Here is a 20,105-nt window from a genome sequence, read left to right on the forward strand (position 1 = left end):
ACACTGGACTAGATAGAGTAAACCATCTTCAGCTGTACGATCAAGGATATGATCGGGGTTTCACGATGAAAAGCCCGATTAGGGGCCGATAATTTGAATAACGAGCTGCAGTTACCACAATCCGATTTTCGGGGACAAAATGCATAGCGGGGAAGTCGACTTTTTTTTAGAAACAGCTAGAAGGATTTTAAGGAGTTTTTAAGGGGCCTTAAAAAGGATATGAAAATTAATGACTTTTTAAGGAGTATTTAAGCACCGTATGAACCCTGTTATCATTTTTGGCGCACCAAGTAAGATGCCATGAAGAATATTTCATATTTTCATAAAGGGTGGTTGATGACGTAAGCATCATCCAAACACCCCCCCCCCCCCATCAAAAGTCAGCAAATCGGAAACCCTTTCCATCGATGCTGACGTAATACTTGAATGACCCTTAAGGGCCATAGACAGAAACTCCCCTCGGCTACAGATTTGTGATAATGCCACAGTATACCCTGCAGATACATGAGGTTAAGCTACTTTGTAAGAAAACTCTTACAAAATCAGGAAATTTTTATGCATCAAACCTTTGATAGATTATCAATTCAGAATTTTGTATCTAAAATTACCTTGTAATTGGCAGTAGATTGATCAAAGTAAAATGTAAATCGAAAATACAAATGAACATGAAATCTTCAGTTTCCATGAAAAATTATTTATTGTTGCATAAATTTTTATGTCATAGTAAGACAACCTACTATGTTGATCTTGTATACATAAATACAAAATGATCTTTATCATCTGGTATAATCTCTTCCACACCTATAAAGAGAGCATTTAAAAAAATGTGAGGATAAAAATTTCCCACATATTTGTGACATTTTGAATTTTCAATTATTCATAAATACATTATTTTGCATCAAAAGGGAAAAGAAATTGACAATTTCAATCATTATTGATAAGTTTTTGTTTATAATGACACCTCTATATAAGAATACTCTGTAGACAAAGAAAAAATATCGCTGTAGAGAGATTATTGTTATATTGAGAGGTGAGAGTTTAATATTAGACTACATTTCCAAAAAACCCTTGAAAAAATATCATTGTAGAGGGATTTATCATTATAGTGAGGTTTCACCGTATTTGAAAGACCTGGAACCGAGTTGAAGCTCTAATGGGGGGAGGGGGGAAATGCAATTTTCATACCTTAAACTACAAAAGCTGTATCTCAATCAGCCAAGAAGACAAGAATTTTAAAAAAAAATTTCAACATGGCAGGTACCACATGCTGTGTGTGGGAATGTAATTTCTTCCACAAGATCAAAAAGTGGAACTAACTCAACGACAATGAGATTATTCTCATTATTGTTCTCATCTTATTGCAACTTGATAGCTACCCTGTTTTAAGAATTTAATATCATAACTTAAAAGGCTACATATTTTAATGACTGAAATCTTGAGTTAAAAAGAAGTCTGTTTGATCATTTTTATTACACCATGGTAATTTTCTGCACACAAGTGGTAGATAGCCCACACTTTCCTGTTTATAGCTGATTTTGAACAGCTTTTTCATTTCATGCCTCTGACCAAGAGGTTCATGCACTAACCGCTTGGCACAGGCAGGGCCGTCTTAAGAGCATCATGGGACCCCGGACCAAGTGATTTTTCTGAGGCCCTACCGGGCAAATTCTCGAAAATTTCAACCAGATCTCATTTTTGTGAGGCCCGGGTTGGCCCATGCTTTAAAACAGTACTAGGGCACAGGGACTTTCTGTAGAAGCAATGTGCCAAGTGGCTATATTACTATCATTTCTGGTGTACCTCTACACAAAGAAAGATTTTGACATTAAGTGAGCAGGTATCAAATTTGAAACACCTCTGAACATCCTTTGGTACAGTAGGTGAGAGTCTTAGGGTGGTATTCACCAACAAGGTTTAAACTCAAGGTTGAAATTCCAGAGAGAGTTCTCGGGAAATACTATTTCCCATTCCCAAAGGTTCCAAAATGTCAGGAATTCGGAAACCCAAATATATACGTATTGACATCTTCATACCCCCGGCAAGAGCATCGTGGGCCCCCAGGCCAAGTGCCCAGGGGCATTTTTCTGAGGCCCTACCAGGCAAATTCTGGAAGCTTTCAACCAGATATAATTTTTGTGAGGCCCCTCTGCTCTTGAGCCCCCGAGCCATGCCCAGGTGCACCCATGCCCTTCAAGTCCCTTATGATTTACAATTATAAAAAAACACACATCAGCAACCTTTGCCACAAGATACATAAAAATAGAAAATTTATATAATTATATATGTACAGAATTTTCATGAGAATTATCTTCACAATTTTGACACTCAACAAAACCTGAAATAAATAAGATAACAAATTATGTTGCTTGTATATAAGGTGCATAGGAAAGCATAGGATCCTGGAATAACTCCCAAACCATTGATCCTGGAATAACTTGTGAACCATTGATCCTGGAATAACTTGCGAACCATTGATCCTAGAAGCATACTTCCAATTGGAAAAAGTATCCAAATAATGTTTAGACCTATTTATATTGCATAGGGTTGTATAGTTATTAAAATAAAATAAAGAATATAAATGATGTCTCTGAGGTCTACACGTTATTTGGATACTTTTTCCCAATTGGAAGTATGCTTCTAGGATCAACGGTTCGAGAGTTATTCCAGGATAAAGTGACTTTTCAATGCACCCTGTACATATCAGCAACACATTAAGATTTTTTTGTACAACTTTATCTGTAAAAGAAAATTGATGACAGTTTGCAGATAAATTTGAATCAAACTTTGTTTACAAATAAGAACTTATAGTTAGGAACATTCAACATAGGTAAAGTTAGACATGCTCAGAATATCAGATACCTCCCAAGAAATCTCCAGCATATCTACGTTAGTATTTGCAATGTCAGCTGTGATTCTTGTTGTCAAATCATTGATATCAGCTACCAGAGTACAGTATACATGATCTTTAATGTATTCCCACAGCAAAAAAATCACATAGCATGACATCTGATGATTAAGCTTTCCATGGAATAGGACTGCATCAGTCTGGGAATTCTTTATTGAGTGATACGTCACTGCAAGTCTTCATTCAATTGTGAATTTTTTACAAATAAAATGTAAGTAAAACTTTGTGTTGCTATTACAAGTAGAAGCAATATAACATTGTTATCTTATTTAGTTCTATTTTTATTGAATGTTAAAGTTATAAAGATGATTCTCATACACCCTGTATATGTGTGCTATAGAGTAACATTGAAAAATCGTATGCAAACATGGAAAGATTACTATATAAATGTAAGAAAATTGTTGAAACCAACCTTTACTCTGCTTGATCAGACTACCATCATTTTTTAATTTGAACAGCAGCCAATAATAATGGGAATTTGCATCATTCTTGAGGCCAGATATACCATTTATGAATGTTCCAAATGTACAATTTTCAGAGGTGTACCTGCAATTAATGTGGTAGTTAATGATTCTATCAAAATAAGACACAATGAGGGAAATTGTAGCAAACCACATGAGATTACTAAAAACTCTCACCAATATAATATATCTATAAGATTGAAAAATGTGATAAAAACTATTCTTATAGGCTGGGATTACACAAAAAAGTTTGATAAAAGATCTTTTACAAAACTTGAAAAACAACCAATAAGCGTATCAGTTACATTTGCTCAAATGGAACCGATATGCTTATTGATTGCATTTTTTAAGTTTCATGAAAGAACTTTTCTAAAACTTTCATAGTGTAATCCTGGCCTTATTCAAATAAATTTAAAATATATCCATGATTTAAAATCATAAGCATAATATCTTGTCATAAATGATAACTTTCTTTGCATAGAGGTGGATATATAAAATTTTAAATTTACAGATATCTTTCATCACCATAAACTGCTTTATCCATAACATTTAAAAATGTTTCTCCCTTATCCATAAAGACCACAGTCGATATATTCATGCTTAAGCCAGAGTTCCCATTAGAAATCCTCAGAGAATATGTCACAGATATTTTTGGAATAACATCAGAAGTCGGAGTAGCTTCATCCAATGTAACTGATTCATCAAAAATTTCTGAATTCAAATAGGTCCATACGTCATTTGTTTTCTGCAACTGCACATTATTTTTTGCATCTAAAAAAAATTCAGCTGTATTAAAAAAAAGTTAAGCAAGGGAAGTAAAGCAAAAATTATTCATGTTTAGCATCAAAGAAAGTCATCATCTGTAAAGGATCATCAGAATTTCAGTTTAAGACAAGTTACAAGTTATTCATTCCTAAAATATTTAAGGTAATATTTCCTATTGAAATTCATTCACTTTCATCATAAAAAAAAATTCAACAGAGTTTTAAGTATTCACGGAAGTTTCTATTAATGATACTTCACAATTGCACAAATCCTGACTAAATTATTGGGTTTTTCGTTGACTCAACCAGGCAACTATCAGTTTATGAAGAAATGCATGTATTTTTAGCAATGTGGGAGTTATTAAATAGATGTCGGGTACTGATTACTTTTTCTCCAACTACGCAGCAGTTTTCATCAATAAAAAAATATTTGGATAAGAAAGCAAATGTTTACACCACACGTCATCCTCCACCTTCTCACTTAGCCAAAAATAGTAACATATCCCAGGGGTTGTTGGAATCAATAGAATTCATTCAAGTCACTTTCACACAAAAATAACAGAAAGATATTATTAATATTATGAAAGTGAAAAATATTCTCTCCCGAAAATCAAAAAACTTTTATTATCAAGTTCATAAATAGTTTGAATAATCTATAATAAGTATAATAAGCTGTAATACAGAAACTTTAATAATAAAATTAATAATAAATGTGAAACCATATAATATAATTTTAAAAAATAACTGGAATCACCTGTACCTGATGGACATTTGCATGTCTTGTCTCTCAGTTGTGTTAATGACTTGGCATTTAACACGGGAAGTACAAAGATATCACCAATGACTGTGTGCTTGAAATTTTCATCTAGGTAATGAGTTTTAATATTTTTAAGAGCGTGTCTGAAATTCATGGAGGCATCTCGATCCTGTTCATCAGCAGCAATGAATACCTTAGAAAACATCCTTAAATCAGTAAAATATAAAAGAGTAAAAAAAAATTTCAAAAGAACATTTCATATAAAACACAAGAATAGTTTGAGATATTAAAGTATAGTAAACTAGCTCCTACCACTGATGGATTAAAGGCAGAAGAGGCAACCACACCCCCAGAGCAAAAATAAAATATTCTCTGCTATATCCAGGCTCCCTGATTTTTTGCACCTTCCAACCAATTGCTCCCACCCATAAAATTGCATTAATCCGGATCAATGCTATTTTATGGTGCAGTGACGTCTGTTACTGGCTCCTACCAATGTTTTCTTCATATCTGGGAAATGATACATACTGTGCCATAGGCAGATACAGGGAGGGGCAATAGAGGCGATCACCCCCCCCTTCAGTAAAAAATTTTACTATTGGCATAGGCTGGAAGGTAGAGGTGGACATTTGCCCCCACATATGAACTGCACAGAGGTGAGAATATGCAATAACACTTGGGTTGTCACCAAGTCAAAGCAAGAAAGTTGACTAAAAAGTTAGAAGTGGAAAAGAAGTTCAAAATTCCTAGAGTTAGTGGAAGAAATAGTATGATTACAAAATTAAATCAAGCACTCATCAATCCATAAAAACATTTATGAACAGGATTATATATATATATATATATTGCTTTCATTACTTTATATTGTACAAATCATCACAGGTGAAAAGTTTGAGCCAATCAAGATGAATACTTAAAAAGTTTAATTTATTTTTGAATTTATACAAATCACTGAACAGAGGTTTTTCCAAACAATTCACAAATTTCCAGAATTCTTGTCTAATTGAACAGACGGTGACATCAGCAGTGTAGAGTTAACATATGTCTACTTAACATTGCTCATAGTGTGTGTGGGAAGGGGGGAAGGGCACACTGTGTCATGCACAAAAATTGGAGCTTAGACCGGCTCTGTTTATTAGGCAGTCCATACAGAAATATTGCATTATGTGAATGCTATTTAAAAATTAGGCCCAATAATACAAAAAATAATTTTTATAAATATCAGGGACATTATTGTTTACACAGTAATTTGTGGTATGTAGGTCCCTATTGGTTCTACAAACACAAACATGACAGTAATAAGATCCTTAAAAAGATGCCAACAAATAAGGCAAATACATGAAAAATACAAAAACTCCCAATGCATTTTGACAAACAATGGGTGTCGTCTTCAGAGGAAAAATATTTAACTACTAATCATGCTGACCGAGGATCCCACTTGGGTTGAATACTAAATCTTAAATCTCGGTTGCTCAGCGGAAAAAAGTATGTCTGTTCACTTCAAAAATCATGGTCCAAATGAAGCTGAGAGTCTGTGTGTAAGATTAATGCTACATCCTAATTGGATGCCATTAGCCTTGGGCCAATGATATCAAATTGATGCCAGCTCTACCTCTGCTAGAATTGTACGGTTGGAAAAAAGAAGATAAATGTTTTGTTCCAGTTATTACCGACTTACCACCTGCTCCAGATGCTATAATAGAACTAACTGCATGTGGCTGTAATACTAACATCTATCAAACTGGGAGTTGCTCTTGTGTTACTGTACAACTCCCATATACAGAAATGTGCAAATGTGAAGGGGATGAAGAAAAATGCATGCATTCGCGATTACGTACTGTTGATGTATCTGACAGCGATTCTTCAGACTACGATGACTAACTGAACCAAAATGTACATTTTTTCACCACACTACATTATATAAACTAAATATAAATTAAATTTGTGCAAACTTCTGATTACTTTAGTGCGGAAAATATCATTATTGTGCAAAATATTTGTAATGTTCCATTTATTTGCTACAACAACAAATGTCTTAAACAGTAGAAATTTTACCTTGTGATTCACTAATTTAACCCTCACTGTGAAAGTAAAAATTTACACCAAACATTTTTATGTTCTCTATACCATAATGTAATCCTTGGTGTACAAAATTTACATAAACTTTCAGCAGGAACTTTATAATAGACATATACTCTTACACTAAATGTATGTTTTAGAAATTTAAACTATAAGTTTTTCATGTAGTTTGGCATTTAAAAATGGTTAAACATAATAAGCCAACAGAAAAATGAATTAAAGCATTTGATACCTGAGTAACAAGAGCAGTAGTATAAATGTTACCAAAGCTTCCGTCATTCTTTTGAAGTTTCTTAAATAGAGAGACAATATCCTTCTGTGTACCATATGTGAATGTATTTTGATTTTTTTTGTCAGAACACAGTATAGCAAGTGCTGCCATTGCTTGAGTATCTGAAAAGAAGTTGAGCATACTTGAATTTTAGTGAAACATTATTTAATTTATAATTAAAAAATTAAGTAAGTCTTCTCATAAGAAAAGTTTTGGTGGATGAGAAATTATTTAACAAAAAAAAGACTTATAAGCACAAATTGGAACCAAACCAAAACCCTGGAATCAAATTTTATGGCAAAAAATTTGTAGTGTATATGTTACAGCCAAAGCCCGAAATTGGGCAATTTGCGACGGGGCTGGCCACTTTGCAAATTGGCCAGTTTCATTAAATATTGACCCGGCCAGTTCATGAAATGACCAGTGATCCCTTGCTAAAGTCGGATAACAAAAGACATGATTTTGGATCATTGTCAAGTTAGCGTATTTGTTTGTGATAATTATGTCTACGTTACTTATGGCAACCCATCAAACCGCACAGTAACAATGTGGTAATCATTTTTTTCTTTAAAATTTTGCAGAATAAATGTTTATAAAATTATTTTTATAGTTTTTCTCTCTCAAATTTTCCTTTTTTTTCCTCATCACATGGAGCTCATCTAATACAGCTGCTATATATAGGCATGTATCACACATTGGTGATAAAAGAAAATGGATTTGACTCCTACCAGGCCGCCTTACATCAGCACATCGAGCTTTGGCCAGGGATCTCTGGCAACTTTGCGAAATTGCTGGATAAAGTCTGAATCATTTCTGCAATTCAGACTTTGGTCAAAACTCTTGGCCAATTCACAAAGTGGCTGGCCCTGTCGCGAATTGGCCGCACTTCAGGCTTAAGCAGTATCATGTATAAGCAAAACCAATAAACTCATTTAATGAAAAGAAGAGAGATGATAAATTTTTCAATATATATCAAACTTACCTATATCATTTGAGAATTACGCATAATCACCAGTAAAACTGATGAATGTAGTGAAATTTATCTATCACTATTGGTGACTGTAACATATATACAGTCAATTTGCAATAAGTCAAACTCCAATGAGTCAAATATTTGTTTAACTTCAGTGATTTCAAGTGGCCCCACAACCTTTAATATTACTTTAGTGTTAGAATTTTTCCTTAATTTTCGAAGTTTCCTTACTTTAAGTCGAATTTTTCGAGTATGAGATGAATTATAAAAAATAGCATTTGCCTTCTCAGTGAAGAATTAAAAGTGTGGCGAACATAATTCAAGAAATTTCTTCCCTTTTGAACTATTTCAGATAAACACTACTAACTAACCATTTGGTGGCCCATATCCTGTGGTTTAGATTAGTGATGGGCAAACTGCAACTTGCTTAGAAATTTTATCTGGCCTGCCGCAAATTTCAAAATAATAGTGTAGAAGTTTTCAGTTCCAGTGTTTTAAAAAAATTCATTTAAGAAGGTGGGGTTCCCTTTTGCAATGGAAAATACAGTTGCAAGAATTTAAATAGAAATTGATCAATTTTTGCACATGCAATATAAATATGCATAAAGTTATCAAAATATACTTATATATTTTTTCACAGTTGTGAAGTATAAACCATTGTCTCTCATCCAATGATTATGTCACTCTCTGCTATTCATATGAAGGTTTTCAACAGCTGGCTAATGAGAAGATGAATTTAGGAAAAAAAGAAAATTCAACTGCCCTTGCAGGGAATCGAACCCACATCTTCTCACTTGCTGGATGCCCTTTATACCACTAGACTACACAGACAATGAACATCAATTGTTCCTTAGAGCATGTGTGCACTGAACGGGACCTTACATGGATGGTCAGACCAAACTCAGGCCAAAACTACAAACATAAGCTCTAAGGAAAGATTGATGTCTGTTGCCTTTGTATTCTTGGTGCGCTCACCGGGCAAGTGAGAGGACATGGGTTCAATTACCCGCAAGGACAATGGAATTTTTTTTCTTTCTTAAAGTCATCTTCGCATCAGCCAGCTATTGAAAATCTTTGCTTTGTCTCTCATTTGCAATGAAACCGTGGCAGTTGTCAGAGTATACAACACATTCTTCCACTTCATTTTTAAGGATTCCAAAAAAGAAAAAAAATTTGACGGGACAAACATATTTTTGGACCAGGCATATTCATAATTATTATGGATCACAGTGTCTGATACAGCCCACAAAATTTTTTTTGTGTTATTTGACCTGTTCCTAAAAAAGTTTGCCAATCACTGATTTAGATAAACACTGACCAATGACAATCAACTTGCTTGTAAATCTTTTGTAGCATGTCTAATCATGTTGAAATAGCCATTTCTCTTTTGCTGAGTTTTAAGTGTGTGTAATGCAGTGTTCAAACATCAGTACAAATCTTGCTTGTGCATAGATTTTTTCAAAAATGGTGAAGTAAAAGTTGAACATTTTAGATTTGGAAGGAAAAATGAACAAATTATCAAGATAAAATGGGAAATTATCCAAATCCAAAGAAAATACTCTAATACCCTATCATAGATTTTAGAAAACAATGACATTATTTGTGCAAGATATGTCTCTCAATTTTTTACATGGTTCCTTTATACAAGAATTGTGCAAACATCCATACTCATAATACAGTACGTCTATGTGTGTGTCTATGCTTTTTTTAAAATAATATTCTCATTCAATACCGTAATTAAATATGATTGCATTAGAATTAAATCCATGCAGATTTCTTCACCCCTTCAGTAGTTTACTAATACGTTACTCATAAATAGCACTGTTATTTAGAAATATATTTTCCCCTCCTCTAAAATCAGAATTTTCAATGAGTCGAACTAATGATTACTCAGTTTTTCATCAACAGCTGCATATTTGACTAATCAAGATTTGGCTGTATATATATAATTTTTACTATTTATATAATACACCCAGTAAGTTTTCAGAATAAATACAAATTGGAATTGCTGTATTAAATTAATATCAAAAGAAAAAAATACAGAAATATACTGAGATGGCTAGTACGAAATACATACATAACTAAGAGTTTTTGAGTTTTGATGGAAAACTCACTAAAGCTGAGAAAAAAGTATAAAAAAATTCTCACCCAATCCATCACTGATACTTTCAGGATCGGGTTTGAATGTTTTTGTCAGATTAGAGATGGATTCTTTAGAGAGCTTATGACCAGTTATACATAATGCTAAGAACTTGAGTGATTCTTCATATCCTGATGATATTGGTTGATGGCGCATCATAGAGACAAGATTCACACCAGAAAAATCATGGGGATCAATGCACAGAGCTCTTAAAGCAATTATATAAGTAGCAAGTTGTCCGGAGGAGAGATGATTATTTCTTTTTCTAAATTATTTATAAGCAAAGATAACATGTTACGTGTATCATACATGAAATGAAAGCAATAATTAAAAACAATTAAAGCATTGCAGTTATCTTTAGAATCAGTATCATAAAATGAAAATTGAATGTGGCTGTATGTGAGTCTTTATACTGAATAGCACAAAGAACTCTTTGGCCTGTATCTTAAATAAGTATTAGTCTTATACAATAAAAGTTGGGTTGATCATATGGTTTAAATACATTGTGCAAAATAATTATCGCTCATTGTTTGACAGATTTGAATAGAAAAGAAGGGCAATGCCCTTGAAGGGATGTAGCTGTCATATGAAACTTTAGGACACTAATTGGTAATTTAATGTGAAAACATGTTATGCTTGCATAACAAGTTGATGTAAGAAGAAATGAAATATGGCCCATCTGAATTTACTGTTTTGTAAGTGTTATGTCAAAGAAAAATTTTCTTATGATGCTGTGTCAAAGACCTGAGTTATAATGAAGCTATTTTGCAGAATAAATCATTGCACTAACATGTGTGCCAAAGTGAAAGTGTCACACATTTTAATTCAAAGTGTGAGCTGCATAAGCATAAATACAGAAGTACTTTATTGTATCTGATTATCACATGAAACAAGTTTTACTACTGCATCAGCTTTGAATGATTACATAAATTTTTTATTGATGCAGCTGATTTTCATTGATTGAAATTCTTGATTTTGATTCCAAATTAGAGGCATTTTACTTAGCATGATTTTACTACTGCTAATCCAGGGATTTCAAATTTGTATGTTTACAGCATTCTTAGGAATGAACTTTTAGTTTCAAATATCATGCTTGAACTCTGTCCAATCTTGAAACTCTTATATTCATTGTGGTGCCTCTCTTTCCTTTATTCAATGAAATGAATTTAATATTTTCTCTTACAGAAAATCACCAAAAATGGGATCCCTGATTATATTATTCACCATTAAACGGCTTCCACCGTCTATAGATGATGAGTGCAGTAGACTGCTTAATCATCCTCTGATGATTTGAATTTTTTTAGATGAAATTCTTAAAATGACGTATAGATGCCATACAAATATATATTCTATTTTTTTCCCCTTTCATTATTTTCCTATTCTCTGGTAGTTTTTTTTTTTCTTGTACTGTTTTCCTTCATTTTTTCAATTTCATTTAATCTGTGTAACATCAGAGTTTGATTGCCATCTATTTTCCATGATATAAAACTGAAAAAAAATTTGCTTGTGCAGAGGCACATGGGCGTACCCAGTGAGGGGCAGCTGCCTCTGCCAGAAGAGAAATTAAAGTGTAGTAATTGACAAACAGCGCAGACGTGTTAATTTAATATCAGATCCTGGGTATGCCCTTGTAGAGGCAGAAGAATATCTATAACTATTTGCAAAGCTAAAGGGGTTAGATCAGACATCTTGAACCTGTTGCTTGCGAGTACCACGGTGCTCCCTGATCCACCCAGATGGTTTTACTGTAAATAAGTGATTTTGAGAATTCCAGAGGATTCTCTGGAAATATGATTTCCTGTTCTCTACCGAGGTGGATGGGACCAAGGTCACTTCGGATTATCAAAAAACCGAAAAATCAAATCAAATTATCCGAAAAACAATAAAAAATGATTTAAATGGTTGTTTTATGCAAAAAAAGACAAACAAAAGCAGTACTAGCATACTTATTGTATTTTTAATTCTTAAATAAGATATAAATGCCATATGATGTGTTTAAAAAAATTAACAATGTGAAAAGGAAGATGAGTGATTGAGAACAGTTGAGGATGGGATTGATGGTGAAAGACTCAGAGACACTGATAGCTTTCAACTGCCTTTCCAATATTTTTACATAAGCAATTAGGGAACAATGCCTGGGCCCGCCATTTGGGGGGGGGGGGTGTCGGGGCTTTAAAAAATATAATAGAAGTGGACAAACAAGGTGAAATATATATATTGAGCATATGTTTTTTGGCCCCCCCCCCCAGAAAAAGTTTAAATCATGGGCCTAACAATGCCATTGTCCACCATCACCAAGAATCCATCACCGCCCATCAAAAGTTAAAATTGCCTATGTCTATTCAAGGAAGTCTAATATTTTATTACACCAGTTGCCAATTACAGTGCAGATAGCTTTCAGCCTTTGTAACTGAAATTATTGCACAATACATACACATAGTACATAGTATTCTATTGAAAAAAAATAAAGAAGTTGGGTTATTGGAGGAAAAAAAAGAGGATAAAAGCGGGCTTCAAAAAGAAAATTTGAAAATTTTCAGAAACTCGAACGTATGGAAGCTCAAATTTTCGTGACTCTACGGTAGGTCCAATGCATGAGTGACAGGATTTAACCACATATTAGAAATACCTAAAGGTGACCCATGCAATTGGACTTATTTATATTTTTTTCCCTTTGATTTTTTTAAAAAATGTTTGTCTTACTGGAAAACTTTTTTCTTTTTTTTTCCCAGTATGATTTGGCTATATGACATATTTATGCACATTCAAAAATATACACTAATAATTAATCAGAAAAACAAAAATTGAAACACTGCTACCTTAGAAGATGCTTTAACAGTTCAAGTTGCAGCTCTTTTTTAATTAGAGTTCCAGTCAAATTTCCACAACTGAAAAGGTGATTATTTGAAAGACTCAAAGCAGAAACTGCAAATGGAGTTTTTCCATGATCCCAACCGAAGTCTCCGTTCAATTCTGCTAGAATGTTATTTTCAACTCTTTTCTGCAGATGGTTCACGTCATTTAAAAGTGGAAGGTCTGAAATAAATAAATGCTTCATTTATCAAAAAGTCTATTACTAATCTATCATCAACATGCATAATACCACCCTATATAAAAAATTTTAATCTAGCTGTTGATGTTTTTTTTTTTTAATTCTTAACCTTTTGCGGCCCTATGTCCAGGTGGAATCGACATCAGGAAAAATAGGTACTTCATTACTACAACACTCCCTTACGATTATAGGAAGACCATTATGAATTTGGATTCTGTAGCAAAACTCATAAGCTATACAAAAAAAGCACAATGATTAGTATCCAGGAACCCTAGCGGAAAGGCGCTATAAAGTACGAACTGTACAATTAAGTACCAAAATTTCCAGGCATTTTCCACATTCGTATCCATCGGGAGTTACTGTGTAGGCCAAACCAAGAATGATCCATGTAAAGCATATTCCTATTGTTGGGGTTCAGAGAAGTTGACCTAGAGACAAGTTCAACATAGTCCAATGGAATAAGGGCATCAATCTGATGCCAACCACTGGTTGTCTCGCATACAGGTAACCCTCACCCAGGAGTCGAGAAACTGATTAGCGTGATACTGCTTTTTCTGTCAACGCTGCAAGTTCCAAACCAAGTTGTCAAGCTGGTTTGTTTGGCCAGACATCTGCGATGTCTGGCTTAAAAACACAAATGATGATCATTATGAATAGCTGTGACTCTTGGATGTCCTCTCACACGTTTTCGGGACACCGTCCTTTCATTTTGATAGTGATTCACCGACAGTTAATAATGTAGCAGTCAACTTCAGGGCTCCCACTACATCAGACTGTTTGTGCTCACTCTGAGACATCCTATCACTGCCCACCCAATATCATAATTACGTGGTGTATCCGTCTTTTAAGATTTGGCCATTTTACTTTTACTTTACAACAACACAACAAGAAAATACAAAACCCGTTCAAATTATGCCATTTATGTACCAAATTTATAGCCATGAAAATTCTGCTATGCCAATTTCTTTTTGCGTAATAGTTTCCACTCGTGTTTGCCTCAGATTTCCAACCTCTTTCCGACATTCGATATTCATTTGATGTTCCAACGTTGGAACAGTATCAGTACAATATCATAACGATATCATTGTGCTACTGGGGCCATTTTCTTATTCACTTACTTGTCTTGGATAAGAAAAAAGAAATAGGCACAATATGATTTTTCATGTGTCTCAACTTTTGAAACTGAACTCTTACCATTCTCACAGAAAAACTAATACATTTGATGCTCGTTATAATGACCCCCAACTTTTTCCTTCAATAATGGATGACTGAAAACTGGGTGGTCATTTTATTAAAAGTAAAACATGTAAGAGAAAACATTTGGGACTTGTCATACCCTTGTTACAGAACACTCCCTATCAAATGTGGTCAAATGCAATTAAAAACGACATAAAGCCAGAGGTGGATTAATGGGTTTGCAGCCCATGAGCTAAACCAATTTTGCCGCTCTCCTCCGGTCCTAGACTAGGATGGTAACCTCTTCCAGCAAAATTTCCATCAAAAAAATTTCTCTTTTGACTAAATTTTTCCCATGCAATCCGAAAAATATGCTGCCATCCAGCTGGGAAAATACGTAATCAAGTATTTTACAATTGAAAAGTATTTCATTGCAAATAATTTCTTCATTTTTTTCAAAAACTCTCTGTTTGATGAATTCTCAAAATTTCCCACAAATGTTAAGAAATATCCCACTTGGACAAATTTTGGCCAATTTTTCCCATGAATATGGGAAATTTCTCATCAGTTACCATCACTGATCCTAGTTTAATGTTCCTGACCACTCATCACACAATTTTCCCACAATGGACAATAGCCGCGCACTTAGGCCCCCCCCCCCCGTAAATATGTCTCTGACTCACTGCCCACTCTTTTCGGTATGTGTTATCCTGTTTTAATGATGATGAAACATGAAATGTTTACAATGATCAAATCTCAGATAACAATTATCCCGTTTAACAGGAGAGATATATGTTATCTTCTCATGAATTAAATCGATATCCTGATATTTATATATCAATATAAAATGTTTATACCTTTGATGTTATTTGTGCAGGATCCAAAACGTGTAAAAGTAGAAAACGGCATAAAAAATAGAATGGCGATCTGAAAATATGCCATGATTTCACTTTTTTTATGGGGAGGATCAGATTTCTTTCATATCAAAATAGATGTTTACCAACATATTTCAACACGCAAGTAACCGAAACTTGAAAATCAGTGACTAAAGTTTGTTTTGGATGGTTTGAATCACCTGCACTATCACGTCTATTTTTTATATTACTAATTTGCGCGCTACCTAACGGTGTTCACAATAACAATTTATTAAAGATTATTAGAAGTTACGTGACCATATTACCGTAATTTCATTGAGGTTTTTTGGATCGCCCTTTCTTTGAGGGACATACACACCGTATCCAAGGTAACCAACATGGCGACTTCCCCGGTAGCTCAAGAAAGATTGAAAGAACAAATATAAATTAAGAAATGTAGAAATGAAATGAATTTTTTGCATTGATGGGAGCCAAGCACGGATCTATGGGGGTGGGGGTGACGTAGATGGACATAGATGAGCCTCTGTTTAAATTATTTTTATAAAAAAAATATGATTAAATAATTAAATAAAACTAGCGAGCTGTCTTGTAATGGAAACTTCAAACTCTTGTGAACATGCAATGTTAAAAAATATAATAATAATAGTTCTCGTCTCTGATTAGCTATGGGTGCTTTTTATTTCTCGCATGCTATCCGCTCATCATGTGCGTTTGGCCTAATTGCTTTGAATATGCAGTAGAACCTCTCGATAACAGACATCCATGGGACCAAAAATTTTGTCTTCTGACGGGGGGTAACGGTATACAACCGAACCTCATTTATACGACTTTTTCATTTACATGACGTTTTTGAATTCTGTGCTATTGGTTCCTATGCCTTTTACTGCAAAAGTGATGCACCGATGGTTATGCATAATCACCAATCGTCTCAACAAAGAAAGTTTGATTGAATTTCACTACATTTTCATCCCTTTTACCGGCGATTATATGTAATTCCCAAATAAAGTTAGAAAGTTTGATAAATATGAAAAATGTATAGCCTTTGTATGCTATAGGCTATAAGGCGCATCAGTGGTGACGTCACGACCGGCAGCCTGATTCCAAATAAACGCGAGCTGCGCGAGATTATAAGGGAAAACGCCATAGGACGTAGGTGAGTCTCTGTTTAAATTATTTTTATTCAAAAAATATGATCAAATAAGGCTTGTGAGCTCTTGAAATGGAAACTTCAAACTCTTATGAACATGCAATGTTAAAAATATAATGATAGTTCGAAGGCCTGGATAACCAAGCGGAGATTGGAAAGAAAATTCACATTTCTCTGTGGGAAATCGAACAACCAATCTCTCACTGTCCGGGCGAGTGTTTTAACCATTGAACTACAAAGGACAGACATTTTCCTTCCTTAGAGTATATGTATGAATGCTGAACGGGACTGCGCATAGACAGCCTCCTAGATAATAGCTCTTAGTCCCCCAGATGGCGACATACAGAGATATGCTCTAAGCAAGGAAAATGTCTGTCCTTTGTAGTTCAATGGTTGGAACACTCTCTGTAGTTCAATGGTTGGAACACTCTCTGTAGTTCAATGATTGGAACACTCTCTGTAGTTCAATGGTTGGAACACTCTCTGTAGTTCAATGGTTAGAACACTCGCCCGGACAGTGAGAGATTGGTGGTTCGATTCCACACCAGAGGAATGTTAATTTTCTTTCCAAACTACATCTCAATCTTCGCTTGGTTATCTAGGCTTTCGTACTTCGTATGAACAGCGGAGAGTGACATCATTTTTCTCTATATGTCACCATCTGTGGGCTAACGTCGTGAGAGCTATTAACTGAGCTAAGCTGTCCATGCGCAGTCCCGTTCAGCATTCATACATATGCTCTAAGAAAGAAAAATGGCTGCCCTCTGTAGTTCAATGGTTAGAACACTCGCCCGGACAGTGAGAGATTAGTGGTTCGATTCCCCACAGAGGAATGTGAATTTTCTTTCCGAACTACATCTCAATCTCCGCTTGGTTATGATTCTCGGAAAAAACTAATTTTTGATACACATTAGGTGCGGTAGCCCAGGTCGATAAGATACTTACCTAAAATACCAAAGGATGTTTAGAGGTGTCGCGAATTCGATACCCGATTCGTTTTTTTCAGAAACTTTCCTAACACAGGGGACAACAGAAACGGTGACATGACCACAGAAAAAGATTGCTACAGCAGGAAGTCCCACATCCCACACCGAGGGGTTAGCGCACCAGCCTCTCAGTGAGTATAAAAAAAAATGCTGCCGTTCGGAATCGGCAATAAATTGTAGGTCCCGGTCTAATTAGCTCTCGTGTGCAGAAAATGACTGTGGTGAGACAAAAACGATCAATGATACATTTTATCTATGAGGCGAAAAAAAAAAGGAATCTGTAAAAACTACCTTGAATATCCAATTTTGTCATCTAGCTGCTATGCGGTATGTAGTCAGTGTTTTGCATCACGAAATTACGGGTGTGAACGCAGAACCGACTTTTGGAGGGGAACAAGGATTTCTTCCACAGAAATTGTGGGTCACACTAGGAAGGAATTTAAAATTAACATATAGTATAAGAATGCATTTTTTCGCCAATATTTTAATTTTCTACAAAAATATTTGTAATTTTTGATCTTCTTTGATTGGGTGGGTGGCACGAACCCCCATACCTACTCCCCCCAGATTTTCCCTTTGATGATCCCTTTGCAGGTTCGGAACCTGTGGTTGCACAATGGTAATCAATTAAAAATATGATTTTCTAAGGTTTTTTAATTTTGAGTTGGCTATTCCTTTGAAAAAAAAATGTTGTGGTTGTCACGACGATCACACACAGACCTACAAAACAAATATGTACACATTAAATTTCAAATCCACGCATTACTAATTTGCAGGATAGATGTAGGGCCACAACTGGGGAGGGTGGAGCAGGCAGGTCTAGTGCTCGGGCTCTGGATTAGAGGGGGCACCGAATTCACCTTCTATAATTGCTTCTTCTACATTACACGGGAGTGCATGATGCTTGCTTGCCCCGTTTGAAAAAGTATTTAGTTGCGTCCCTAGATAGACTGAACACAAAGCACGTCAAATGCGGGTGCGGGTAAAATCTTAATGAGAATTACTTAGAGTTGGGACTACAAAAATAAGTCGTACTAAGTGGAAAAACGTTCTAAATGGGAACATTATAAGCGGGATCGACTGTATGTTGTAAGGGACAATGCGAGGTTATGGTGTCACAGGGGGGATTTTTTTCTAATAGGGTTGTTAATAAATGGAATAGCTTTCCCCTGGAGGCAGTAAATTTTAACACAATTGACACGTTTAAAAGAAATACGATAACATGTTGGGATAAATCGAGAAGCTATCCATACTTAGAACTAGACAATCATAAGTATTCTTTATGGGTTGGGCATTGTATAATATTTCATCATGTGTCAGGCCCGTCATTTAGGGCTTTGAAAATACCCTGGCTTTTGAAAATACACTAAAAGTTGTATATATATATACAGGGTGATTATAAAAAAACTATCCCGACATATGGGCCCCTAACTATTATACCATTCACACAAACTGAATGCAATTTTGGCGTAAGGTATTTTGATGTATGCGCTCAAGAATGATATGGAAAACAACAATGTCACTCTAACAGTTACGGTTACAGTGAGGAAATTTCGAAAATATCAAATGGCAACACCAAGTTTTTTGTATTGGAATGTGATCTCCATTGTGAAAAACCCTAAATAGCGTTCGAACGGCAACTGTAGCATGAAAATCACCGGCGGTAGATAGGCTAAAAGTGAGGACAACCAATAAGGACAGAGAAGCAGCATAAAATAAAGCATTTTATTGTGTTTCACAAATTTTCCACATGACCTTGTGGAAGACTAATCAGGCTGGGATCTCAGCCGAAGAAACGGTGTGACGAATGAAACTAACATTAATGCTCTGGTGCACGGCAAAGTCCTTTTTACTTTTTCCTTGCCTAGCTCCGGGGATTTTCGTGCTACAGGTGCCATTCCAACGCTATTTAGTGTTTTTCAGTATGGAAATCGCATTCCAATACAAAAAACTTGGTGTTGCCATTTGATATTTTCGAAATTTTCTCACTGTAACCGTAACTGTTAGAGTGACACTGTTGTTTTCCATATCATTCTTGAGCGCATACCTCAAAATACCTTATGCCAAAATTTCATCCAGTTTCTGTGAATGGTATGATAGTTAGGGGCCCATATGTCGGGATAGTTTTTTTATAATCACCCCGTATATATATATATACACACATACATATATTGAGTACTTGTGCTTTGCCCCCCCTGGAAAAAGTTGAAATGACGGCCCTGTCATGTGTATATATTGTTTGTAATTGAATTTTTAATTGAGTTGCTGTATTTTTGAAATATATGACATCCATATTTGTTATGGGTAAGGTGACCATACGTCCCGTATTTCTCGGGACAGTCCCGGTTTTCTTTCTTTTTCTAGCCGTCCCGACTTTTTGGCAGAAGTGTCCCGGTTTTTCCCGTTTTTTTACATGACGCCTACTTGGATTTTTATTCTTTATTGAAGTCAAAGATTGAAATTATTTTTCAACTCATAAATTATATTATGATAATTGCAATTACAAATAACAACATTAA

General features: G+C 34.9%; 1 protein-coding gene across 1 annotated transcript; it reads right to left on the minus strand.

The window, feature by feature from the left end:
* Positions 1-678: 678 nt before the first annotated feature.
* On the minus strand, positions 679-15,658 carry LOC149085491 (uncharacterized protein CG3556-like). Its single transcript, XM_089233513.1, has 8 exons — positions 15,436-15,658; positions 13,170-13,386; positions 10,359-10,615; positions 7,199-7,359; positions 4,891-5,080; positions 3,876-4,137; positions 3,318-3,451; positions 679-801 (listed from the first exon to the last, which is right to left on the minus strand). The coding sequence occupies exons 1-8, from the start codon at positions 15,518-15,520 to the stop codon at positions 737-739; spliced, it is 1,371 nt and encodes a 456-aa protein (XP_089089639.1). The 5' UTR covers positions 15,521-15,658; the 3' UTR covers positions 679-736.
* Between the last annotated feature and the right edge of the window lie 4,447 nt (positions 15,659-20,105).

This window comes from Pholcus phalangioides, unplaced genomic scaffold, assembly GCF_987345545.1.
Source record: "Pholcus phalangioides strain wild (caught in Gottingen) unplaced genomic scaffold, Ppha-v1.0 ptg000007l_1, whole genome shotgun sequence".
Lineage (NCBI taxonomy): Eukaryota > Metazoa > Arthropoda > Arachnida > Araneae > Pholcidae > Pholcus > Pholcus phalangioides.

Excerpts from the sequence above, each read along its gene's own strand:
- LOC149085491 (XM_089233513.1), bottom strand. The coding sequence starts at position 15,520 with ATGGCATATTTTCAGATCGCCATTCTATTTTTTATGCCGTTTTCTACT. Across the intron at positions 7,360-10,358 it reads AAGTATCAGTGATGGATTGG|ATACTCAAGCAATGGCAGCA; the intron begins GTGAGAATTTTT and ends ACTTCTTTTCAG. Across the intron at positions 3,452-3,875 it reads TATGGTGATGAAAGATATCT|GTACACCTCTGAAAATTGTA; the intron begins GTAAATTTAAAA and ends CATTAATTGCAG.